Genomic DNA, 27,875 nt, shown 5'->3' with positions numbered 1-27,875 from the left:
TTCTTGGGTCAGGGAAGATCCCCTGGAGAAGGAAATGATAACCCACTCCAGTATTCTTACCTGGAGAATACCATGGACAGAGGAGCCTGGCAGGCTACTGTCCATGGGTCTCAAGAGTAAGACATGACTTAATGACTAAACCACCACCATTGTGAATGACAGTTCAAACCTCTTGCCCATTTTAATGAAACTTATCTTTCCTAGGGGCTTCCCTAGTGGCTCAGACTGTAAAGAATCTGGCTGCAGTGTAGGAGACATGAGTTAGATCCCTGGGTCAGGAAGATCCCTTGGAGAAGGGAATGGCTACCTACTCCAGCATTCTTGCATGGAGAATTCCATGGACAGAGGGCCAGGCGGGCTACCCTCCCTGGGTTCACGAAGAGTCGGACATGACTGAGTGACTAACACTTTGACTTTCCAGTGTTCTTGCCTGGAAAATTCCATGGACAGAGGAGCCGGGTGGGCTACAGTCCATGAGATTGCAAAGAGTTATACGCAATTGAGCGCACGCACACACTCACACGCTTGGCATGTAACTCTGTGCAGGGCCTCAATCCTGAGCTACTAGGCTCTTCTCAGGGTTTCCTGGGCATATACACAGCCCTGCAAACACAAGTAGCGTTCCAGATCCCCTGGAAGGTGTCAGATCTTCAGTGCTGCCTGTGGACATCTCATTCTTCAGATATCCCTTCTTTAGTATTTTTTGTCAGTGTGGTTTCTTAATCCACTGTTGCTGTCTCAGGCAGCAATAATATTAATTAATTGCTGTCAATTGTTTTAAACAAATGCTGTGATAGTAGGGCTTTCCCACTGAGTGAGCTCTGAGTTAGAGCAAATTATGGTAATTTCTGTGAGTAGTTTTTTTTTCCCGACTAGCTGCCGGGCAGTTCAGGTAGGGCAGTACTCTGAGGAACCAGCCTTTTGACAGCTGCAAGCCCAGTTTGCTTTCTCCTATGGCTGCTGGGCTATCAGTCTACACAGCTACCTGGGCTGTGAGGCTGCTGTTTTTCAAGGCTGCCATGGAGCTAAAGAGGGGGCATGAGATGAGGGCAAGTTAAAACACCAAAAGTTCACTGTTCTTACTGATATTAAGCTGCTTTTTAGAGTGAATGCTATTCAGATTATGAGCTTGTGGTTAATTTACAAAGTTTTGAAAAATTAAACTTTGATTATTTTTTGCCACTATTATTATTCCTCTTATGGAGGAATGGGTTTTTAGAGGTTGTTATTCTCTTATTCTGTAAGTTTGTCCATCACAATTTTATTTTAGCTATCTTTATAGGTGTGTGCAGTAACTAATTGTGACTTTACTTTGTATTGCCATGATGGCTCGTGATGTTGAATGTGTTGTTATGTGCTTATTTACCATCTGTCTGTCTTCTTTGCAAAATATCTGTTCATGTCTTTTGCTGTTGTTTAGAAGCTAAGTCGTGTCTTTGTGACTCCATGGACTGTAGGCTGCCAGGCTCCTCTTTCCATGGGATTTCCCAGGCAAGAATACTGGAGTGGACTGCCATTTCAGTTTCAAATGGACCACGTTTTGTCTTTTACCCATTTTTAAATCAATTTTTTTTTTGGATATTGCTGAATTTTGAGTGTTTTAAAAATGTTCTAGATATTAGTCCCTTGTTGGACATGTTGTTACCAAATATCTTCTGTCAGAGCAACATTTAAAATTTTTACCATGTCCATTTGACAGTTTGTGCTTTTGCTATAAAATTTATAAAAACTATTTGCCTAGCCATAGAACCTAAAGATTTTATGTTTTTTTTTTTTCTTCACAAACAGCTTTGTTATTTAATGTTTTATGTTTAAGTCTGTGACATATTAGATTGGCCAAAAAGTTTGCATGGTTTTCCCATAAAGTCTAGGTTAATTTTTGTATAAGGTGAGTGGTTTAGGGTGTTTTTTTTTTTTTTAATTTTTTGGACTATGGATGTTCTATTGTCCAGTACCATTTACTGAAAGTCTATTCCTTTCTCCACTGAATTGCTTTTGCGTGTTTGTCAGAAACCAGCTGCACTTCGGTTTTTACTTCGGGGTTTCTGAAGCAGTCTAGTCATCTACATGTCTGTCTCTTTGCCAAATGTATTGTCTTGATTATTGGAGTTACTTAGTAAGCCTTAACATCCGAAAGAGTGACTTTCTACTTCATTCTTCTTCAAACAGTTTTAGCTCTTTTAGGGCCTGTGGCTTTCACTGAAAGTTTCAGAATAGCCTGGCAATATCTATAAAGCATTTTCTGGAATTTTGATAGGAAATGAACTAAAGCTATAGATCAGTCTGGACCAGATAGCCTGTGAGTCTCCTAGTTATATTGCTCCATTTACTAACCTTTCTTTAGGTTCTTTCATCAGAATTTTGAATTTTTTAGCCTGTAGATTCTGTACATATTTTGGTAAGTTTATGCTTAATATTTTATTTCTTTTGGTGTGATTATAAATTATATTGTTTTTAATTTCAGTTTGTATATTTTTATTGTTAGTATTTAAAAATGGATTGGTTTCATGCATTGATGTTCTATCCTGTAGCCTTACTCCACTCACTTTTTAGTACTGGTCATTGTGGGGGTAGATTTTGTGGGATTTTCTACATAGCCTATAATGTCTCTGTTGTTTTTCTTTTTTCTTTTTCAAGCTGTGTGTTCTAAAATCCGCCATCCTTCACCGCCTGCCTCCCACCCCATCTCCCGGTCTTACTGCAGCAGCTTTAGCTTCCAGTTGTGGCTCAACTGGTAAAAAATCCACCTGCGGGAGACCTGGGTTCAGTCCCTGGGTTGGGAAGATCCCCTGGAGAAGGGAAAAGCTGCCCACTCCAGTATTCTGGCCTGGAGAATTCCAAGGACTGTATAGTCCATGGGGTTGCAAAAGAGTTGGACTTTTCACTTTCTTTTCACTACAGCTTTCAGTACCATGTTGAAGAAGTGAGGAGAGTGGACATCCTTACTTGTTACTGATCTGAGGGGGAAAGCATTCATTCTTTCCTGGTTGAGTATGGTGTGAGCTGAAGGTTTGTGGTAGTTACTCTTCGATTGAGGAAGTTTACCTCTACTTGTAGTTTGTTTACAGTTTTTCTTGAATTGGTATTGGATTTTGCCATACGCTTTGTTTTTGAATCAGGTGTGGCAGTTTTTTTAACTCGTTGATATGGTAGATTACATTGGCTGACTTTTGCATGTTGAATCAGCCATGGACACCTGAAATAAATTCCCCTTGACCTTGATGTGTATTCTTTGTAAACATTGAGTCAGCTCAATTGCTCAGTCGTGTCCGAGTCTTTGCGACCCCGTGAACTGCAGCACGCCAGGCCTCCCTGTCCATCACCAACTCCCGGAGTCCACCCAAACCTATGTCCATCGAGTCAGTGATGCCATCCAACCGTCTCATCCTCTGTCATCCCCTTCTCCTCCTGCCCTCAATCTTCCCAGCATCATGGTCTTTTCCAATGAGTCAGCTCTTCTCATCAGGTGGCCAAAATACTGGAGTTTCAGCTTCAACATCAGTCCTACCAATGAACACTCAGGACTGATCTCCTTTAGGATGGACTAGTTGGATCTCCTTGCAGTCCAAGGGACTCTCAAGAGTCTTCTCCAACACCACAGTTCAAAAGCATCAATTCTTTGGCGCTCAGCTTTCTTTATAGTCCAACTCTCACGTCCATACATGACCACTGGAAAAACCATAGCCTTGACTAGACAGACCTTTGTTGGCAAAGTAATGTCTCTGCTTTTTAATATGCTGTCTGCTGCTGCTGCTGCTGCTGCTGCTGCTGCGTCACTTCAGTCATGTCTGACTCTGTGTGACCCCATAGATGGCAGCCCACCAGGCTCCCCCGTCCCTGGGATTCTCCAGGCAAGAACACTGGAGTGGGTTGCCATTTCCTTCTCCAATGCATGAAAGTGAAAAGTGAAAGTGAAGTCGCTCAGTCGTGTCCGACTCCTAGCGACCCCATGGACTGCAGCCTACCAGGCTCCTCCGTCCATGGGATTTGCCAGATAAGAGTACTGTCTAGGTTGGTCATAACTTTCCTTCCAAGGATTAAGCGTCTTTTAATTTCATGGCTGCAGTCACCATCTGCAGCAATTTTGGAGCCCAGAAAAATGAAGTCAGCCACTGTTTCCACTGTTTCCCCATCTATTTTTCATGAAGTGATGGGACCGGATGCCATGATCTTCGTTTTCTGAATGTTGAGTTTTAAGCCAACTTTTTCACTCTCCTCTTTCACTTTCATCAAGAAGCTCTTTAGTTCTTCTTCACTTTCTGCCATAAGGGTGGTGTCATCTGCATAGCTGAGGTTATTGATATTTCTCCCAGCAACCTTAATTCCAGCTGTGCTTCCTCCAGCCCAGTGTTTCTCATAATGTACTCTGCATATAAGTTGGATTCCTTTTACTAACATTTTGTTGAGTCTCTTTTTTTTTTTTTTGCATTTAAATTCATAAGAGACATTTGGTCTGTAGTGTGCTTTTTCATACTGTTTTTACTTGACTCTATCAGGGTAACATTTGTTTTCTAGAATGAGTTTGGAAGTGTTCTCTCTTATTTCCTGAAGTTATTATATAATATTGGCATTAATTCTTTGTTAAAGTTTTGTTAGAACCCTATATTGAAATCACTTGGGCCTAGTGGTTTGGTTTCGTGAACTTTTAAACTTCAGATTCAATTTATTTGATGGTTATGAGGTTTGTTCATACTATCCTTGATTGAGTTGTAGTTTTTGAGGAATTGGTTGGTTTCCTCTAAGTTACTGAATTTTGGATGCAAAGTTTGTAGTGTTCTTTTATCTTGTTAATGACTGTTGAATTTGTAGTAATATCCCCTATTTTAAACTCATATTGGTCATTTGTGTCTTCTCTGTTCTTGTGTTTTGTCAGTCATGCTAAAAGTGTATCAATTGTCATTATCTTTGAAGAATCAGCTCTTGGTTTCATTGCTTTAAAAAGTAATTGTTTTCCTATTTTCAGTTGACTTGATTGCTACTATTTATTGTCTTCCTTTTGCTTGCTTTATTTTTTGTTCCTTTAGTTTCTTGAGATTGGAATTTTGTTATTGGTTTGAGATTTCCTTTATGTCCAGTGACAGTAGGTTGACCCTTGAACAGTGCAGGGTTTAGGAGGCTGATCTCTTGCGCAGTTGAAAATCCATGGTTAACTTATAGTTAGACCTCTGTATCCACGGTTCCACATCCATGGGTTCTGGCAACTGTGGATCATGTGCTCCTGGAGTAGTTGTTTACTGAAAAAAAATTCCATATGTAAGTGGACTCATGCAGTTCAAACCTGTGTTGTTCAAGGGTCAACTGTATTTAGTATCACGAATTTCCCTCAGTTTCACTCTAGCTACATCCCATATATTTTGATGTTTTCTTTTTCATTTAGTTTTGTATATTTTAAAAATTCTCTTAAAGTCTGTATGTTTGATTCTTGAATCAGAAACTTGTTATTTTTTAGTCATGTACTTAGCATTTATTTTCATTCCTGATTTCTAACTTAATTTGTTTATGATCGAGCCACACATTCTGTATGATTTCAATCTTTTAAATTTACTCTGAATCTGCTTTATTTGGGTAAATATTCCTTTTTGTTTGGAGAAATATTATGTATTTTGTTTTTTACAGGTGGGCTCTTCTCTCTGTGTCAGTTAGACATTCAGTTCAGTTCAGTCGCTCAGTCGTGTCCGACTCTTTGTGACCCCATGAATCACAGCACGCCAGGCCTCCCTGTCCATCACCAACTCCCGGAGTTCACTCAGACTCACGTCCATCGAGTCAGTGATGCCATCCAGCCATCTCATCCTCTGTTGTCCCCTTCTCCTCCTGTCCCCAATCCCTCCCAGCATCAAAGTCTTTTCCAATGAGTAAACTCTTCGCATGAGGTGGCCAAAGTACTGGAGTTTCAGCTTTAGCATCATTCCTTCCAAAGAAATCCCAGGGCTGATCTCCTTCAGAATGGACTGGTTGGATCTCCTTGCAGTCCAAGGGACTCTCAAGAGTCTTCTCCAACACCACAGTTGAAAAGCATCAATTCTTCGGCGCTCAGCCTTCTTCACAGTCCAACTCTCACATCCATACATGACCACAGGAAAAACCATAGCCTTGACTAGACGGACCTTTGTTGGCAAAATAATGTCTCTGCTTTTGAATATACTATCTAGGTTGGTCATAACTTTTCTTCCAAGGAGTAAGCGTCTTTTAATTTCATGGCTGCAGTCACCATCTGCAGTGATTTTGGAGCCCCCAAAAATAAAGTCTGACACTGTTTCCACTGTTTCCCCATCTATTTGCCATGAAGTGATGGGACAGGATGCCATGATCTTCGTTTTCTGAATGTTGAGCTTTAGGCCACCTTTTTCACTCTCCACTTTCACTTTCCTCAAGAGGCTTTTTAGTTCCTCTTCACTTTCTGCCCTAAGGGTGGTATCATCTGCATATCTGAGGTTATTGATATTTCTCCCGGCAGTCTTGATTCCAGCTTGTGTTTCTTCCAGTCCAGCATTTCTCATGATGTACTCTGCATAGAAATTAAATAAGCAAGGTGACAATATACAGCCTTGATGTACTCCTTTTCCTATTTGGAACCAGTCTGTTGTTCCATGTCCAGTTCTAACTGCTGCTTCCTGACCTGCATACAGATTTCTCAAGAGGCAGGTCAGGTGGTCTGGTATTCCCATCTCTTTCAGAATTTTCCACAGTTTATTGTGATCCACACAGTCAAGGGCTTTGGCATAGTCAATAAAGCAGAAATAGATGTTTTTCTGGAACTCTCTTGCTTTTTCCATGATCCAGTGGATGTTGGCAATGTGATCTCTGGTTCCTCTGCCTTTTCTAAAACCAGCTTGAACATCAGGAAGTTCACGGTTCATGTGTTGCTGAAGCCTGGCTTGGAGAATTTTGAGCATCCCTTTACTAGCATGTGAGATGAGTGCAATTGCATGGTAGTTTGAGCATTCTTTGGCATTAGGTTTGTTTTTTTGTGTGTGTGAGGTCTTGTATCATTTAGCTTGTTTAGCTGTTGAGCACGGTGTTCAGGTATTGAAATCCCCAGTATTAATTACATTGGTGGATTTAACTGTTTATTCTTTCAGCTCTATCAGTTTTATTTTATGCATTTTCAGGCTGTGTTGTTGGGTGTTTATAAAATTAGTATTATATCTTGCTGAATTTATCTTTTTATTATTGTGTAATATCTGTCTTTGACCTGAGGTCTACTTCACCAGATACTTATATTGCAACCCCTGTTTTGTCAGTGTTTACTTGGTGTGTATTTGTATTCATTTACTTTCAACGTCACTGTAGTATTGAACTTGAGTTTCTTCCAAACAGCATGTAATTGGTTCATGTTTTTAGTTTACTGTGCCAGGCTCTGTGTTTTGATGGATGTGCTTAGGTCATTTACATGTAAGAGATAATTATTGATATATTAGTGCCATCTTGTTATTTGTTCTTTTGTGACTTTCTTTCTGTTGTTTTTTTCCTTTCTCTCTTCTGGACTTTTTAGAGCTACTTAATGGGGTTGCTTGGAGTCAGACATGACTGAGCCACTTCACTTTCACTTTTCACTTTCATGCATTGGAGAAGGAAATGGCAACCCACTCCAGTGTTCTTGCTTGGAGAATCCCAGGGACCGGGGAGCCTGGTGGGCTGCCGTCTCTGGGGTTGCACAGAGTCGGACACAACTGAAGCTACTTAGCAGCAGCAGCAGCAAACATTATTAGGTTTCCAGTTTGACTTACTTATAATTCTTCTTAGCTTATCCTGTTTTATTGTGTTCTCAATGGTTTTTCTAGGTATACAATGATATGTACGTAACTTACCACAGTCTACATGTGTAGCATTTTACCACTTCTGATAAAATGTAGGAGCTTCACTTTTAACTTTAATGTCAGCTAGTGTTGTAACTTGTTTCATATTTCATATTTATTGACTGTGATTTGTACAGTTCTTGAGAAGGATTGTCTTTAGTATTTATCCATATATCTGTAATTTCTGTTTTTCCTTTTTCATCACTGAAGACAAGAAAAAAAATAATTTTCTTCTGTTTGAGGATTTCTTTTTACCAATCTTAATACATCTGCTGATTTCTAAGTATTATGTATGTTTTTGGTCTAAAAATGTCATTATTTTCCCTAGACTGCTGAGGATATTTATTGTTTATTGTTTTTTGACTGTTATTGTTTATTGACTGTTTATTGGCTATCAAGTCGTGAGTTACAGTTATTTTCTTTAAGAACTGAAAAATAATTACTCCAGTTCATTCCAGCCTCTAAGGTTTCAGATGAGAATTTTGCCACTAGAATTGATTTTTCTATATAGGCAGTATGTTATCATGGCCCTTTTCCAAACTTTTTTTTCTCTTTGGATTTTAAAAGTTTAATTTTCATGTTTTACCATTAGTTTCTTTAGGTTTATCCTGCTTTGGGTTTATTCAGCTTATTAAATCTGTAGAAGTATTGTACATTCAGCCAAGTATAGGAAATTTTAAGCTGATATGTTTTCACATATTTTTCCAATCTCCTTTCTTTTTCTTTACCTCTCAGGGCACTGATGATATGAAGGATGAATCTTGTTACTGTCTCACAGGCTCTGGGGCTCTAGTCAGTTTTTTTAAAATGATATTCTCTTAATCTGTTGTTCAGATTATGTGAATTCTATCGATTGGCCTACAAATTACTGATTTTTATCTTCTTTAATTATCATTTTACTACTGAGTCCATACCCTAGTGTGTTTTTTTTTTTTGGTATTTTATTATTATTTTTTAATTTGATAATTGTACTTTTCAGTTCTGTAATTTCCATTTGGTCTTTTTAAAATAATTCTTTTTTACTAATTTTTCATTGTTTCAAGAGAACTTGACATTGACTGTTGAAACATTTTTATGACAGCTATTTAAAAATTCTTGTCAGATATTTCCAGCATAAGATTCATTTAATTGTTGGCATCAGTTAACTTTTTTCTTACTTGTTTTTTGATAGTGTTGGTTCTTAGTTTGAAGAGCAATTTTTTAGTTATATTCTGGACATTTTGTCCATTTAGGAGATGCTGGGTTCTGTTTAAGTGTTTTATCTTAGTAGTATGCTGCTACGGTCAAGCACTCAGGTCCTGACCTACTTTTGTGGACTGTGGTTTCAGTGATAGTTTAGTTTTTAGAATCTTTGTGATGGTGTTGGGCTGCCTGGCATATCTAGTGCCAGGAACCTGAGGGAACAGAAGATGGTCCCCCAGGCTGCCCTGCTGGGTGTCTCTAGGTGAGGGAGTGGACAGTCTTGGGGCACAGAGTGACCGAGAAGCTTCCCTCGTCAGGTTCATGCTGTGTTCCCGCCCCCATGCCCCTGACATGAGTGTGAGTCTTCGGTTGTGGTGAGTTGTTGCGAAATTTGTCTTACTGACACTCATGTCTTCTCCACCTTTCTCCTCTCTCTTCCTTGACCTGAAACCTCTAATGGAGAAGGAGGTCTGAGTGCATTGGGATTCCCTTGATCACGTATCTGCAGGGCTCATGATTGCTCTCTCCTTCTGGTGGTGCTCGGCTTACTTGACATTGTCAGAGAGACTCCTGCTTGATCAAGTGGAGGAATGAGCTGGATTGCAGGTGGGGACACATGGGATCTGGGTGACATTCTGTTGGATACTGGGACATAAGGAACTTTGTTGCTCTGTTATTCCTTCAGTCTTGGGCTCTTCAACCAGGTTGCCACCTTCTTGCCACCTTCCAGAATTCTCACCAGTCTCTGTGTTACTTCCAGGGATTATAGTTGTTCTATGTTGGCAGAAGCTAGGAGAAACAAATGTATACCATCTTGTTTAGGTTAGAAGTTTGCAAATCACTCATTCTTTTAACCATTTCTTGTGGAGTTTATTTTCTTATTTTAAAAAACACATTTTGGCTCAGCTGGTAAAGAATCCACCCGCAATGCGGGAGAACTGGATTCAATCCCTGAATTAGGAAGATCCCCTGGAGAAGGGAACAGCTACCCACTCCAGTATTCTGGCCTAAAGAATTCCATGGACTGTATAGCCCATAGGGTTGCAAAGATTCGGACATGACTGAGTGACTTTCACTTTCATTTTCTTTAAATCTGTTGATTACCTACTATGGAAAATCAGGACATAGCTCCCTGTGAGCATTCCATATTTCTGTTACCCTTTATTGTATAGTTATGTTACAGTTTTTTTTTGCTAAACCAGAAGTGAATATTAATACTATAATCACATAAATATGGTGCATTGAAAACTCAAGTAGTAAACTTGAGAAAGTATACACAGAAAGAAAGTATACTTGAGAAATTATACACAGAAAGTTTCCTTTTTGTGCAGCCATTATTTTAATATAGTAAATAACCATTGCATATTTTTCTTTACTTCATTTTTTACTTAATTATAGGTAATTAAAGTTTTTATGCCAGTCTCTAGTCAGGTATATGGCTTATTTCCTCCTTTTGCTGTGATATATCCTCCAGTATCTTCCTAATAAAGAGTTTTTTTGAGTTCTGCATGTCTGAAAATTTCTTCATTTTGTTTGCACTGTTGATTAATAATTTGGCTGAGTATGTAAGTCTAGATTGAAAACCAGTTTTCCTCAGAATTTTAAAGACATTGCTCCAGTGTCTCCTAATGTCCATTTTGTCTTAAATGACTTAATTAATATGAGTGCAGATGGAGTTGGGCTTTCCTCGTGACTCTTGAGGTAAAGAATCTGCCTGCAGTACAGGAAACACAGGAGGGGCAGGTTCGATCCCTCGGTCGGGAAGATTCCCTGGAGAAGGGAATGGCTACCCATTCCAGTATTCTTGCCTGGAGAATCCCATTGACAGGGGAGCCTGGTGGGCTGCAGTCCATGGAGCAAAAAAGCTGGACACAGCTGAAGTGACTGAGCACATATTCAAGGCCGTGTATATATTTAGGAAAAGAAAGTTAAAAATTCATACTCTTAATACTTTGCTTCATAATTTGGATTTTGATCAGCAAAACTAATGGATTGAGATGTATGGAGAAAAAAGTTTGAAGGTATGGAAGACATTGAAAGAGGTAGCTAAAGAAACTTAGGAAAGAAAAGCTTTAGAGTGGTTAAGTTGTTTCCTGATATCTTGTTAACTTGCTCTGAAGTTCATAGTTCAGGTATCATTGTCTTGATATGATTTGATTTAAGAAATCTTTGCCTTCTAACCATTGCTCTTACTTTTGGGGAATTATTTAAATAACCAGCAGGGGGAGTACTTAGGTTCCTTTTGGAACAGAGACTCAAGCTGGAAAGATACTTCGGATTTTAGTGTACAGTACAGTTTAGAACAGTTAGATTTCTTTTTGTCTTTTCTGATAATAATACACACCTATTATAAAAGAATACACCAGAGAATATCACCTGTGAGTCTGCAGTCAGGAGACACAGGCACTTTCATGCGTTTCCTGCAAATGTTTTCTTCTAGCAATGCTTGTATCTACATCAAAATTGATGTTACTGTTTTAAAACTTACAGTCATTAGTGTTAATAGGTATATACTTGAAAATCAATTTTGACTATTCTTTTCCATCTGGATACAATCAGAAACAGAACATTGATTCTTGTGTATAAATGATTTCCACTGGCTTCTCATAAACTCATAGGTTTGATTTCTGTTCTTTTAAGGGGTAGAACTTCTGTAGAGCATCAGAAAATTCCTATTGAGCAAAGAAAAGCAGCAGAATACAACATTATCTGTTTTAAGGATATAGCTAAAATGTGTATAATCACAAGACACGAATTGGGCAGCAATGTATTAAAACAGGTGTGTCAGTGGCTAGCTTGGTCCTTGGTACACAATTTTGTACTCAGTTTTTGTAATGGACAAATAGTGGAATAGAGTGATTCTTAAAAAAAAAAATTATTGTAATGTCAAGACACAAAAAGGAAATACTTCTGTAGAGATTGAAACACACACGAACAATTTCTGTAGAAGTTATTTGTAAGAAAACCTGTCCAGAGTGTGTAACTCTAGGTTATCTCCTCTTAAAAACTATGACAGAGAAAAACAGTGTATATTGTATCCCCAATAACTAATTTATTTACAGAAAGAAGAGAAGCATATTTAGTGCTTGAGTTCTTGGCCACAGTTTTATGAAGATCTCAAAAAATTTTCTCTTTGAACATTCTGTGTGAGTCCTTCCTTATTTTGAACCAGTTTATTGAATTCACCTGGGCTTCCTAGGGGGCTCAGTGATATCCTGCCTCAGTGAAACTGCCTGCCAGCCCAGGAGACTCAGGAGACACCGGTTCGATCCCTGAGTCGGGAAGATCATCTGGAGAAGGAAATGGCTACCCACTCCAGTATTCTTGCCTGGAGAATCTCATGGACAGAGGAGCCCGGTGGGCAGTAGTCTGTGGGGTTGCAAAGAACTGGACATGACACATTGAATTCTTTTTTCAGTTCTTGTCATTTATTTATGAAAATAATGATACCTGTACATTTATGAGTATGAAGAAATACATTCATCAAAGGGAAAACAGTTTAGAGGAGAGGTTAGTGAAGAAATCAAGTGGCAGTAGTCTCTATGTAAGTGTGCTAGGGAAGAGAAGGAGCAAGGGACAGCTAGATGGGGTCATGGTAAGAGAGAGATTTAAAGAAAAAGCAGAGAGAAACTTGTGCATGGTTGAACGATGGCCCGAGGAGTGGAACTGTCTATGGTAGGAGAGTTTGGAACCTGAACATAGTGTCCTGGGACTGGCATCCTGGTCTTTGAAGATTTCCTTCTTACAGCCTCCAGCCCCTGGGATGTAAAGCTTCATGTTTGTCCCTTGGCCTTTTCAAAAGCTCAGCAGAGCCAATGGTATTTTTACTTGTTTTACCCAGCAGTGTGTACTTGACAGCTGTAGAAAATTCCAAATATGTGCAGAGACACTTGTTGTGTGTTTAGTTTCCCCTTACAGTTTGGATTTTAGTCCAGTGTGGCAGTTCTCAAACTGTAACAGTGTAAGACTCACGAAGGTGGTTGCTGAAATGCAAATTCCTGAGCCTCTCCTCACTCAGGGTTCTCACTTGAGGTTTGAGGATCTCCTGTCTCCAGAAGCATACCTGATGATTTTGATGTGCATTGCCCTTGATAGCAATCTTAAAACTTGTGGTAAAATAATGTAGTTTACTGTTTTAACAATTTTAAGTGTATGGTGTGCGACAGTAAGTCCTTTCATGTTGTTCTGGAACTGTCACCACCTTCCATCTCTAGAGCTTTTCATCATCCCATACGGAAACCCTTTACCCATTTCAACAACAACTCATTTTTCCCTACCCCCCAGCCCCTGGCCACCATAGTTCTACTTTATGTCTCTGTGAATTTGATGGCCCTGAGGACCTCATGTAAGTAGAATCATACGGTGTTTGTCCTTTTGTTTCTCTTTTATTTCACTTAGCTTAATGTCTTCAAGGTTTTTCCATGTTGTATCTTGTGTCAGAATTTTTTTCTTTCTTTAAGGCTGAATAATATAGTATTCCATTGTGTGTGTATACACTGGTTTTTCCAACGAGTCATTTAATTCCTTCCTACTCCTTAAACTCTCTGAGAGACTGTAGAGTGCTAATCAGTAAACTTCATTTTCTTGTTTTTGAGTTTTGAAATATTAAAGCTGGTCATTAGATTAAAATAGTATTTTTGTGAATCATAGTAAACATCTTTATTAAAAATGTCTAAAGTACATTCTCATATTAACTCTCCTGAATATTAATCAACTCTTCCTCTTCCTTCTATTATGGTAGTATATGGTACTATCATCTCACAGTATCGTTTTTAAGTACAGATTTTATCTTGGTGGTGGTCTTGAGATAAGCGCATCTATTACCCATATTTTACTGAGGCAGAAACTGGGTCAGTAAATTGTAAATGTAGCCAACTGGTTGCACAGCTGCGACTCAGGCCAGACCAGTGTGACAGCACAGCCTGAAGATGAGGGAGAAAGGATTTGTGTTCTGCTTGTGAAATTTCCTGGGTATTTCTGTGCTTGAGGAGGATAACAACTCACGACATTGACTAGCCTGGACAATCCAGGATCTACAGGTAGCCATCACCAAAGTATATTTCTTCCTTTGTTCAAGTCAGAGTGAGCTTTCTCCAGGAAACATTCACTCATGAATCTGTTTCTGAGCTCATCAGCCCAATGTTGGTCTATTTCTTCCTCTACTCTAATTATGTCGTTAGAGCCGAAGGTCATTGAAGGTGAAAATGGGTTTTGGCTGTGTACCTTCAGAGGGCTCAGTGAGTCACTTCAGCTCAGTATAGATATTTACTGAATACTGTGGTTCAGCTCTTTTAGTATCTGGCGGTTGAAGGCCAGCTTAAGCTGGATAGAGGCTTGGAAGACTGATGCGTTGGCCTGCAGCTCACAGCATCTGGGCACCTGGGCTGCTTGGGGACCTGCCCTCCAGCCTGGAGCATGGCTTGTTCCTCTTCTGACTTTCTCAGGTTTTTCCCATTATATGGGATAAGGTGGTGGCTGCTTCGGGGACACACCCTTGACCAAGTTGAGAAGAAAATCTTCTCCAGTGGTCCCACTGGAGCGGGTCTCTCATTGCCTCAGCTTGGGTGCCGTGGCATCCCTGGACCAGTCATCGTGGACGGGCCGATGGCCTATGATTAACCTTGGCCATATTGGGTGCCCAAAACTGTGGTTGGGGAGTGTGTTTTGTCACTAGAAAAAAAAGGTGGATGAATGAGAAGGCTGGGTAGTGAAGTTGCCCTGTAAGCACCTGTTTGTGGCGGAGTGAACACTGTGGAGAGAGAAGTATCCGTGCTGCCTAGCCATGTAGAGAGGTCTGCTGGAGGTATTGTTTTTGACCATAGGTGGATAAAATGGAAATGAAGTAGGCTGCGTTTCCCCATAGGCTTTTACTTGCTGACTGACTGACTTTGGATATTTAAAAATTTTGTGACAGATCTGGTGTAATAGTCATGGAATTTGCATATTTGTTCAGCAGTTATGTAAGGAGGACCTCAGTGGGGGTGCTGTGCAGTGGGGATGAGGTGCAGAGGCACGGGACTCCCGCCCTCAGGAGCTCTTACTCCAGGGCAAGGGGTAAGTTGGGCAAGAAACCGGATGGGGTCACTGAGGGAGGGCGTTAATGGAGACTTTGAAGGATATTCCACAGAAAAGATGAGCATGATCTGTGGAGAAATCTGTTAGGGAGACCAGAGGAGGAGGAGAGGTGATGTCTGGCAAAGTGTGCCATGGATGCAGGTGGGTGTTGGAAATGCCCCGCCTGGCAGCAGCACGGGAAATAAGAGATGGCTGGGGGAGTTGGGGAACCACCAAAGAGGGCTGTGGAAGGCCGGGCTGGGAGCTGTCAGAACTGGGGCTCAGGCCCGTTTGTCCTTGCACTTGTGGGAGGGTCTGTGTCACTCCTGCCTGAGCTGCTGGAGGGTGGGGTCTTTTTTGCTCATTTTGTGTCCCGGGGCCTGCAGAGTGTCTGCACTGGCTGACTGGAAAGCAGGACCTTAGAATTCTGTCATTTATATTGTTACAGGGTTCTAGTCCCTGAAGAATCTTGAGTGTGGATGAAATCCAGAGAAGCAGAGGATGGGTCAGATGTAACCAAAGTAGTGAGTGATGTCCCAATCCACGTGTCTCTGAAAAAAACATGTGCTCAGTAAACCTCACAGGACAGGCTCTGAGCACCACAGTGCGGGCATACTCGCTGATGTATTTAAAACTTCACATCTGTTCCTCATTCTGTCTCCTAATGTAGATCAATTCCTGGGTGAAAAAGTGTTGACATCCATTGAGTATGTGGCTAGAGCTACTGAGATTTATTCAGATACCAAGTAAACTTTCTATTGGTAGACATTCAATTTGTTCTCCAAATTTATTACATGATATCCAAAGCAATATTTAGAAATATTCACTTCTTTCCATAGGGAGTATCCCACAGATGTATAGTAGCATGCATTTGGTATCAAAGGAATAAAGTTTCAAAATGAGTAAATAAAATACATACGCATGATGTACTTAAAGAAGTGAAAACTTGAGCAGAGAGGTGAGAAGAAGGAAAAGTGGTCTGTGAGGGGCTGATGTGGATAGTAAAGCAGTAAAGCAGAGTTTAATGTTTTTGGTTTTAACTAGTTGCTTCTTTCTAAGTATGCTCTGTTCAAAGTACAGTCAATCCTCATTTTTCAAAGATTGTGTATTTATGAAATTGCCTCCTTGCTCAACTTTATTTGTAATCCCTGAATCAGTCCTCATGATGCTTTCATAGTCTCTTGCAGGCATATGTAGAGCAGGGAAAATTTTGAGTCACCTGGCATGCATGTTCCCAGCTGAGGTTCCTGGCCCCACTCTGTCTGCTTGTTCCGGTTCTCAGATCAGCTCAGTTCAGTCGCTCAGTCGTATCAGACTCTTTGTGGCCCATGAACCACAGCACGCCAGTCCTCCCTCATCACCAGCTCCTGGAGTTCACCCAAACTCAAGTCCATGTTCTCAGATCATTTGCCTAATAATGGTCTGTTTTCCTGGTTCAGGATCCAGTCCAGGATCACATGTTTTATTCTCTCTCCATGCAGGCCAGGAAGCAACAGTTAGAACTGGACATGGAACAACAGACTGGTCCCAAATAGGAAAAGGAGTTAGTCAAGGCTGTATATTCTCACCCTGCTTATTTAACTTCTATGCAGAGCACATCATGAGAAACGCTGGACTGGAAGAAACACAAGCTGGAATCAAGATTGCCGGGAGAAATATCAATAATCTCAGCTATGCAGATGACACCACTCTTATGGCAGAAAGCAAAGAAGAACTAAAGAGCCTCTTGATGAAAATGAAAGAGGAGAGTGAAAAAGTTGGCTTAAAGCTCAACATTCAGAAAACGAAGATCATGGCATCCGGTCCCATCACTCCATGGGAAATAGATGGAGAAACAGTGGAAACAACGTCAGACTTTATTTTTGGGGGCTCCAAAATCGCTGCAGATGGTGACTGCAGCCATGAAATTAAAAGACGCTTACTCCTTGGAAGAAAAGTTATGACCAACCTAGATAGCATGTTCAAAAGCAGAGACATTACTTTGCCGACTAAGGTCCATCTAGTCAAGGCTATGGTTTTTCCAGTAGTCATGTATGGATGTGAGAGTTGGACTGTGGAGAAGGCTGAGCGCCGAAGAATTGATGCTTTTGAACTGTGGTGTTGGAGAAGACTCTTGAGAGTCCCTTGGACTGCAGGGAGATCCAACCAGTCCATTCTGAAGGAGATCAGCCCTGGGATTTCTTTGGAAGGAATGATGCTAAAGCTGAAACTCCAGTACTTTGGCCACCTCATGCAAAGAGTTGACTCATTGGAAAAGACTCTGATGCTGGGAGAGATTGGGGGCAGGAGGAGAAGGGGACGACAGAGGATGAGATGGCTGGATGGCATCACTGACTCGATGGACGTGAGTCTGAGTGAACTCCGGGAGTTGGTGTTGGACGCGGAGGCCTGGTGTGCTGCGATTCATGGGTCGCAAAGAGTTGGACATGACTGAGGGACTGAACTGAACTGAACTGATGCTCCTGCAGCCTTATACTGATCTGGGTTAGCTCCTCAGGTTCTCTCCGTGTTTCTTGGCCGTGTCCTTGTTGAGGCGGGCAGTCCAGTTGTTTTAGGTTTGTCTGACGTTTTCAGTGTTGAGATTGAGGTTATGCATTTTCGGTAGTTATACTGTGGAGGTTGACTTATATTCTGCTCAGTGCCTCATATCAAGAAGCACTTGGTGATGGTTTGCATCAATATTCAAGACTTGGTTAAGATGGTGTCTGAAAGATTTCTCCACTGTAAAGTTACTGCTTTTCCCTTTGGAATTAGTAAGTAACTTCTGGGGGATGTTCTGTGACCATGTATGTATTCTCTTCATCCTCACACTTTCACCCACTAGTTGTAGCATTCATTGATGATATTCTAAATCTGTCATTCATTTGTTTATGTCATTGTAGACTTGCTTTCTTATTCTATTCAGTTGGTTATAATCCTTTACTATCATTACTTACTTGATGCTGGAATGTCCCGCATTGGCCATAAGAGCCCCTTCATGCAGGCTCCTGTGTCTTTTTTGCATGCTCTCCTTATTCCTTGAGTAGTTTCTTACTCTCTGGCTCAAGATATTTCAGGCTCATGCTGTCCTTCCCGGTCCCATCTGTAGTATCACCCACTTTACTGAGGAGCTGACCTGGACCGATTTATTGTATTAAAGAGATATTCTGGAGATATGTGTATATATAGACCAAGAACTGAATAGACCCAATGATGTTTCCCAGTTTCCTTACTGTTCTAGATAACTCAGTGAACCTCTTCAGGTAACTGCACTCTGGTGGAGGGGCACCTTCCAGAGGGTCGATGCCTCTTTGCTTGCAGTTCTCCCTACCACAGGAGTTTCTATGTAAGAGGAAACAAGCTTAGACCTCTTAAGTATTAAAATGCCATCTATGTTATGGCTGAATTTATTTTTATAAATTTGTTCTCTTCTTCCTCCTTAAGGAAGTTTTAATGGTGTATTTTAATCTTAATTTATTTTTTAAAACTGTAGTGTCATTGGATGAGGGGTTTTATTTCTGATAAAGTGATCAGCTTCTAGTACGTTACCTTAATTTAATTCCCAATGCAAATCTAAAATTTTCCTTAAAACACAAATTAAGAAACTTATAAGGTGAATGTTTGTTTGTCATGTATTGTGTTAGTCGCTCGGTCATGTCCGACTCTTTGTGACCCCATGGACTGTAGCCCGTCAGGCTCCTCTGTCCATGGACTTCTCCAGGCAAGAATACCGGAATGGGTTGCCATTTCCTTCTCCATTGTTTGTCATAGATATTAAAAAAAAAAACTAAATAAAATAGCTTGAGAAACCAATCAGTGTTGTCACCGTTTTGGGACATAAGCTCCTTGGTTCCTTCGGGTCTCAGGTGGAGCCCCTGCCCTCCCGTTTCTGGTGCATTCTCAGCTGCTGCTCTCCTTCCTGCTGCACACCAGCTGCCTCTCTGCTCGATCCTCTGTCTTCTTGCTTCTCTTGGCTCTTTCCTGTCAGATGGGATCCCGTGCAAGACTTTGGAGGGCTCATGGTTTGTCCTCGTCCACTTGTATTTCAGAGTTGGTGGTCGACTTGTGTTGTTCAAGCCCTTTTAGTTTTGCTGTCTTCTGGCTCTTCTTTCTGTGGCGGTTCAGAGACAATTTGAAAACTCTGCCGGTTCTCTCTCGCCGCCTTGCTTCCAAAATGACCACGGAAAGAAACAACGATGGTCATGTCTAGGAAGGGCCGAGGACACGTGCAGCCTGTTCATGCCCTAGCTGTGCCCAGTGTGTGCCCAAGGACAAGGCCATTAAGAACTTCATCATTGGAACAAAGTAGAGGCCGAAGCCATCGGACATTGCTGAAACGAGTGTTTCCAATGGCTGTGTGCTTTGCAAGCCGTGTGTGAAACTACCTTACTGCATGAGCCGTGTCGCTCACAGCCAGGGGGTCAGGAGTCATTCCTGGGAGTCCCAGAAGGACCTTCCCCCGGAAGCAGACCTGCAGCTGTTGCCCCCCAGCCTCCACCAAAGCCCATGGAAGGAGCTAAGTCCTTATAGACTAGAGAAATACTGTTCTCTAAAAAGACACTAAAATGGAAATTCTACCTGAAAATGAAATAAAAACTGGGTCCTCACTGATGCCATTGCTGGGCTTGCTCAACAGTGCCATCCGTTAGTGTATATTTAATGAAATTGATTTCCTAATTTTTTTCTTTGAAAACTGTTTCTACAGAGAAAAAGAAGTCGGGATGCAGAGTACCCATCCTTTCCAGGAGAGAGTCCCCTACCATGCAGAAGAGCAGGGCTCAGGACCGTGGGGGCTGAGGCTTCCCTGTCTGAAGCATGGCTCAGGTGTGGAGAAGGATTTCTGAAGAGTCCCGGCACTCCGGTAAAGTCATGATGCTGTCTTCCCTGAACGCTGAGCGATAAATCCTAGCTTCCTGAGAGTTCACACCACTGTACTCATATTTCTTTGGAATTCCCTTCCTTATTGTCTTTCAGAACACTGTAATTGATGTGTTACTTGTTTTTCTTTATCCTTGAATTCCCTACAATTGTGGCATAGTAGTATTCACCTCTTTCTGTCATGTAGAACTTTGCACTTTGTAAGTAGGGATGCATACTGGAAATGTTCTCAGAAGATAACACTGTTGAGCGTCCTACCTTTAAAAGAAGTCTATTTAATGAAATGCTTATGTGTCAGGACCTGATGGCACTGGGGGATTCTGGTTGATTTTGGTTTATGTGGTAACTTTGAAGTACTCACCGTAAGAAGGAGTGCTCACCACTGTTATCAATTCTACAAAGACAGCCCTCTGTTTAGATTCTGGAAGAATATAAAAATGCAGTTATAAATATGTGCTTTGGGAATACTTGTTGGTAAATAAAGGAAAATGGACGAATATGTTAAAGGGTATAGTGTAAGTTCTTGACTATTTTATGTAATGTTGTTCGTTTTTTGCCCTTGTCACATGAATTACTGCATCATTATTAATTATTATTATTATTGTTACCATTATCTGCCTGAAGTCATTAACAGCTGAAAAGAAGACTACCACAGAAAAACACCTTGAATTATCCTGTCGACCCAAGAAAGGTAATATTGTTGATTTCTTGGCAGGAAAGATAAAAGCCTAATATATCCTCCTTTGATTTATTTGTTTTTTAAAAAGTCATTTATATAGTTTGGAAAAACTATATATTCATGGTTAGAAAAAACACCCAAACAATGTAAAAAGGTGTTTTTGGCATCTCTCTCATCTTTTTCACCATCTGTCCCATATTTTATGCCTCCCATAGGTAATCATTAAATTTTTTTGTTTCTTTATTGAATTCACTGTTATCAACAGAACCCAATAGGTAAGCTCATATTCATGGCTGCAGGGTTTTAAAAAGAATCTGATTTGAGAAATAAAGTTATGACCTGTAGTATAAGGACTATACTACTTAGTGATGGTTAGGGAAGACTTCGAGTTATGGGTCATAGGAAAGTGTATTGAGGTGTTTGAAGGGATGGGTTGAATTTATCTCCTACAACAAGAAGGTCAGGGGGCTAGACTCATTTTGAGTTCTGCTGCCTTAGTGTAGCGTCTGTTTTTGCAGTCGTGAGGTAGAAGCTGAATTCTGCAGGCCCAGTTCTCAGGAAAAGTGTAGGCTTGGGGGGATTTTCTCCAAATGAACTTTCCTCTGAGAAGGAGTACTCTCCCTCAGACCTCTACCTTTAGCCAGAATCTGTTCCACAGTGTCACTTCCACCAAAGAGACATCAGTGAAATTAAGGATTTTTAAACATATGTGTTGCTGCTCCAATAAAACTGGGATTTTGTTGGTAAGGAAGAAGGGGTGTGACTATCAGGGAGGCCACAGGTTCTGCTGCTGCACTCACTCACCCTCAGGGTGGGCAGGAAGTGGCATGACTCCAGACTTTGGGGGTCTCATTTGACTGTGCCATGTCCTGACTATGTTTTGACTGTGGGATCTTGAGAAAGCAAGCTAAGCATGCTTTGCTTCAGTTTCTGCATCTGGAAAATAGGTCTCAAACTTGTGTATCTCACTGGGTTGTTGTGAATTTAAAAAAAAAAAAAAATCCCTGTTCAAAGGTTAACACTTACTAGGAGATCATAGCAGTCAATCCTAAAGGAAATCAACCCTGAATATTCATTGGAAGAACTGACGCTGAAGCTGAAGCTCCAGTAATATGGTCACTTCATGCGAAGAGCTGTTTCATTTTAAATGGGAGTGATGCTGGGAAAGATTGAGGGCAGGAGGAGAAGGGGGTGGCAGTGAATGAGATGGTTGGATGGCATCACCAAGTCAATGAAAATAAGTTTGAGCAAGCTCCAGGAGATAGTAGAGGGCAGAGGAGTCTGGCGTGCTGCTGTCCGTGGCATTGCAGAGAGTTGGACATGACTTAGGGACTGAACAGTGGCAACAACTGCAGCAATTGCTGTTATATTTGATGGCAGAGAGGTGAGAGCCTGCTCAGCATCCTGCCGAGTGAAAAACTTTCTGTGAATAAGAGATTTAACACTTTAAGCTGTATTATTATTTTAAGGGGATTCCTTTTATGCAATTGAAAAATAAAATTCTCCTCATTTTTTTGATTTCTAAAATACTGTATAGTAAAATAATACTGTAATCTTCTATTGGTGCTACAGAATTTAAATTTTACTGTTATTAATGCCAAATGTTGTAATTGTCAAAGATCAATTTAATTCTAATTTCTAAGCTGTCCTAATATGAAGTATGGAGAAAATAAATAGTACAGTTTTCCCTTGAATGACTGGCATGGGGGGCTTTTGTGCTGACCCTACACACAGTCAGAAATTCGCCTGGAGCTAACTTCACAATCAGCCCTATCTGCAATTCTGCATCAGCAAATTCAACCTACTGTGGGTTGTGTAGGACTGTAGTAGTACATATTTACGAAGAAATTTCTGTGTAAGTAGACTCGTGCAGTTCACGCCTGGGTTGTTGAAGGATCAACTCTTACTTTCTTTTACACGATAGATTTGAAGGTATAATCAAATTTAACTTGGACAGAGAAAGAAATATTAAATAAGCTGCTGCCTTGTATTTAATTTCAAAAGCATCTTTTGAGATGGTTTTCCATGCCAATATATATTCAACCTAAAACCTACTCTGCTATGCTTTCTTTTCTGTGGAATGACCAGTATGTTCTGATAGACTGGAAAAGCAAATATCCATGTATAGTCAATTTGTTTACAGCATAAGCAGCTTGTTAAGAGAAGAAAGTGTTATTAATAATTTACCAAATATAAACTGATAGAAAAGGGAACTCAAGGCATTCTCTGAAACTGGTTTATTTTAAAAATAGTAACTTTTAAAGTGTTAGTTTAATTTAAGATAGGCTGTTAATAAAATTTCTAGGACGTAGAAGTAGTATTTTTTTGAGAACAGGGAAGCAAAAGTAGGGGAACGTACTTTGGCAAAGTGTGCAAAAAAGGGGGGGACTCCATTTCCTTGTCTCCATGTCTATTTCCTTACCTGTAAGGTACTGAGAACCAGAGAAGGAAGGGGGAGGAGATGGAGGAGAAGAGAAGGGGTAAGAGAGGTGATCCTTTGCTTGCTGGCAAAGGATCTTGCCGGAAGGTTTGTGGAAGGTGGAAGAAGATAAAATTGAAATAAAAATAGGCTGGAACCTATGTAAATAGTGATTTTCTTTAAAAGGAAAAACTTCTAAAAAAATGTGAAAAAATGTGTTTCCTAAGCAAATGAAACCATGTAATAAAAAAGAAAATAGTGTGTATTATTTTATTTTTCTTGAAATATTCTGCAGAATATATTCTCAGAGTCTGTTTTTTGTTGAGGTCAGAAATCTCCTTGGAAGACATCAGTAAATTTTTAAGTTGTTATTTGTTGATGTGTCTTTCTCCCTGTTGAACCATAGGTTTCTTTCAGGGGAGACCCTCATCTGTTGCTCATCTTTCTCTCCGAAGTGACTTGGGTTAGAATAAGGCTGCCATAATGAAGTGCTACAGACAGGATGTTTTGAACAACAGAAACTTTCTCTCTCACAGTTCTGGAGGCTAGAATACCAAAGTGAGATATTGGCAGGATTGGTTCCTTCGAGGAAATGTGCTCCTGGCTTCTTTCCTTGACTTGCAGGTGGCTCTTTCTTTTCCAAGTATCTCTTTCCTAGGTCTTCCCTCTCTGCATGCGTGGTTAGGTGTCTAGATTTCTCCTTTATATAAGGAGAGCTGTCATAGTAGATGGGGGCCCACACTAACGTCTCACTTTAATTTGATTACCTAAAGACCCAGTCTCCAAATAAGATTACATTCTGAGATGCTGGGGTTAGAACTTAACATATCAGTGGATTTGTTGTTCATTTGCTGAGTCGTGACCAGTTCTTTGCGACCCCATGGACTGCAGCACACCAGGCTTCCTTATCCTTCGTTATGTCCCAGAGTTTGCTCAAAGTCATGTCCATTGAGTCGGTGATGCCGTCCAACCATCTCAACCTCTGTTGCCCCCTTCTTGGTCTGCCCTCAATCTTTCCCAGCATCAGGGTCTTTTCCAATGATTGGCTCTTCTCATCAGGTAGCCAAAGTATTGGAGCTTCAGCTTCAGTCCTTCCAGGGAACATTCAGGGTTGATTTCTTACAGGATCGGCTGGTTTGATGTCTTTACAGCCCACGGGACTCTCAAGAGTCTTCTCCAGAACCACAGTTCAAAGCCATTAATTCTTCAGCGCTCGGCCTTCTTTATGGTTCAACTCTCGTGTCTGTATCTGACTCCTGGAAAACCATAGCTTTGACTATGCTGACCTCTGTCGGCAAAGTGTTATCTCTGCTTTTTAGTACGCTGTGTAGGTTTGTCTTAGCTTTCCTTCCGAGGAGTACGTGTCTTTTAATTTCATGACTGCAGTCACTGTTATCAGTGATTTTGGCGCCCAAGAAAATAAAATCTGTCACTGCTTCCACTTTTCCCCCTTGTGTTTGCCAGGAAGTGATGGGACCAGATGCCGTGATCTTAGTTTTTTGAATGTTCAGTTTTAAGCCAGCTTTTTCACTGTCCTCTTTCACCTTCATCAAGAGGCTCTTTAGTTCCTCTTCATTTTACAGGGTGCTAATTGCATTCCTGAGGGCTTCACCCTTATGACCTGATTACCTCCCGAAGAGACCAACACACGGATTAGGCTGCAATGTGTGAGTTTTGGGGACTCACACATTCAGTGTATAGAGTGTTCCACTTTTCCCTTTTGATTACTTTTCCAGATGCATAATAACGAAAAAGATTGATAATATCTTTTGTAAGTAAGTACACAGCTTAGTTTTATTAGCTCTTTAAATCAATACGGGTTCTTCGGTTATTCTGAATAGTTTACGTTTAATTTTATATTTTGAAGGATAGACAACTTTAGTAATTCTAGATCTTCATGGCACAAAGTAAGTGTTTAGTAAATGTTTACTATTATTTCACGTTTTTGTGCCTTTGTAAGTGTTGATTTTCTAGACACCGTTTTGCCGGTGAATCTTCCTTTCCTGATCAGTATAAAGTGGAGCATTCACTTTTTTGTGTTGTCCTCAATATTCTGTGACATATCTCTAATAAAGTATTTGATTTTTCTTTTCATGGTTAATTAATGTTGCATTCCTCGAGGGCAGAAATTTTCTTCTTTTTTTTGGTTTCCTCAAGGTTTACTATATCGAAGGTGTTATATAAATATGTATTTAATGAAGCCATTTAGCTTCTGATACTGTTTCCTTTTCTGTAAAACTTGAGTTGTAATATCTAATCTCTTATAGTGTATTGAAATGTGGTTAAGGGTTTTTTCCTTGGTTTTAGAATTATAACTCAATTATCCACTCAATGTGAATAGGAAAATTGATTTTTATTATTTATTCTTTTCTGATTAATATCAGTAAGATTTTCTGTTGAACTTTGGTTCCACTGCAATAGAGACACTCCATTCCTGCTAGATTTCCTGTCTGTAGAATGGACAACGTAAAAATAGTGAGCATACCACGTGCTGGTGATGTGGAAAAACTGTACCACCCTCACAGTGCTATGGGACTGTAGAATGGCGTGGCCACTCTGGAAAACAGTTGGGCAGTTCCTTATAAGGCTTCACATGCAATTACCATACAGTCCAACAATCGTACCCTTAGACATCCTGGAGAATGAAAATTATAGTCACATGAAATCCTGTACATAGTTTTCATAGTGGCTTCAGTCGTCATAGCCCCAAACTGAAAACAACCCAGACATCCTTCAAGGGGTAACTGATTGAACATGTTGTGATTCATTCACACTGCAGAACAGCACTCAGTAATAAAAAAAAAAAGTGACTGTTGGTATATACAACAGCCTGGTGAATGTCCAGGTAATTGTGTTAAGCTCAAAAAGCCAGTGATAAAAGGTGATGTAGGTGATCTCATTTGTATGTTATTCTTGAAATGACAAAATCAGAGAAGTGCAAAATTGCTTTGTGATTGCTAGGAAATAGGAATTGAGGTGGGGAGGCGAGCTCTGTTAATGGCTTTGAAAAGGCAGTGCAAGATATCCCCACAGTGATGGAGTTGTTCTCTGTTTTGACAGCATCACTGTCAGCTATGATATTGTACTGTAGTTTGCAGAATGTCACCCCTGGAACAGCTGCTTGAAGCATACCAGGGCTGTCTGGTTATTTCTGACAACTGTATATGAACCAACTATTACCTGAAAATAAGGTTAATTAAATTTAAAAGTTCGCCGTTAAGCATTTTAAGCAAACTGCTGTTACCAGGGCGCCTAGTATAGTAAAGGAAGCACACGGAAGCATTCCTTTTGTAGATAATTATTGATTTCTGTGTTTTTTTTGGTACTTTTTTTACCCCTAAGGCTTGATGAAATATTCTACAAAGTTATAGTTTTATAATTATTTCAGGGTTATTTTTTGAGTTTTCATTTGTGCTCCAGTCGTTTTCCTTGTCTTTCATAGCTTTGATTTTATTTTTTTTCTTCTTGTAGTTGGGATTTAATTTAGCCAGCTTGCACATAGACCTTTGGTTGGAAAGATTTGAAATAAGACATTGTTTTCACTATCAACAGAATTTTGTATATTTGTGCCTTTGGCAAAGTATCATGTATTAGACCTCATATTGATCAATAATCATAATCAATTGGCCATTAAAAAAATTATTCTTTCTTTGGCAGAACCTACCACCTTTAAGAGTACCAGTGGGCTTGCAGCTATAACGTGGAGTTCCAGTGGAAGTGATCTGTCAGATGAAGATAAAACAGCTTTTAAATCACACAGAGATAATAGATATCATTCTAGAACAGGCAGGTGTTGTAACAGCAACATTTTATGTCCAGAAGATGGGGCCAGTGAAGGTAAAATTGATAATTTTTAAAAGAAATTTAGTTTCCATTATAGATTGTGTTTTAATAATGGAAATAACTTATACTTCCCTTCTAATACTTAGCATTGATTTTGATATTACTGAGTCCCAATCTTTTAGAAACATTTTCTTATAATATTTCTCACAATAACTCCTTCAGAGATCGGTATTACCAGGATTATTTTTGCAGTTGACAATTTACGCTTGAACATGTTAAAATTGATCAAAGCCAGTTCTCTAAAGTATAATATAAAATATTATAATATATAAAGTATAAATAATATAATATAAAGTATAAAATATCTGGAGATATTTGGGTTTGGCTCCAGACCAACACAGTAAAGTGAATGTTGCAGTGAAACAAGTTACATGAATTTTTTGGTTTCCCAGTGCGTATACAAGTGATGTTTTTATACTACTGTAGTCTATTTAAAGTTGCACTAGTATTATGTCTAAACAAATGATAGACACACCCTAATTTAAAAACACTTTATTGCTTAAAACTTCTGTGTATCATCTGAGCCTTCATTTAGCAAGTCTGATATTTTTGCTGCTGGAGGGTCTTACTTCACTGTTGATGGCTACTCAAGTGAAGCTTGGGGTTGGTGTGGCAGTTTCTTAAAATAAAGCCACAGTGAGGTTTGCAACATCGAAGGCGTGTTCCTTTCATAAACAATTCCTCTGAAGCATGCAGTGCTGCTCGGTAACATTTTACCCACAGGAGAACTTTAGAATTGGAGTCAGTCCTCTCAGACCTTGCTGCTGCTTTTTCAGCTAGGTTTATGTCATATTCTACATCCTTTGTTGCCATTTCAACAGTCTTCACAGCTTCTTCACCAGGAGTCAATTCCATCTCAAGAAACCACTTTCTTTCCTCATGTACAAGAAGCACCTGCTCACCTATTAGAATTTTATCCTGAGATTTGAGCAGTTCAGTCACATCTACAGCTTCACTTCTAGTTCTCTTGCTGTTTCTACCACACCTGCAGCCCCTTGCTCCCATGAGGTCTTGAACCCCTCACAGTCATCCGTGAGGCTCC

At 40.1% G+C, this 27,875-nt stretch overlaps 1 protein-coding gene across 1 annotated transcript in view; it reads left to right on the top strand.

Annotated features, from left to right (window-relative positions):
• SPIDR (scaffold protein involved in DNA repair) overlaps positions 1 to 27,875 on the top strand; it is a 284,321-nt gene that overhangs the window by 18,956 nt on the left and 237,490 nt on the right. Inside the window, exons 2-4 of the mRNA XM_052651854.1 lie at positions 19,720 to 19,875; positions 20,517 to 20,583; positions 26,648 to 26,827. Of these exons, the coding sequence (XP_052507814.1) occupies positions 19,720 to 19,875; positions 20,517 to 20,583; positions 26,648 to 26,827 (403 nt within the window). The remainder of the gene's footprint in view (positions 1 to 19,719; positions 19,876 to 20,516; positions 20,584 to 26,647; positions 26,828 to 27,875) is intronic.

Source organism: Budorcas taxicolor, chromosome 14 (genome assembly GCF_023091745.1).
Source record: "Budorcas taxicolor isolate Tak-1 chromosome 14, Takin1.1, whole genome shotgun sequence".
Taxonomy (NCBI): domain Eukaryota; kingdom Metazoa; phylum Chordata; class Mammalia; order Artiodactyla; family Bovidae; genus Budorcas; species Budorcas taxicolor.
This window is presented reverse-complemented; position numbering and strand designations above follow the sequence as displayed.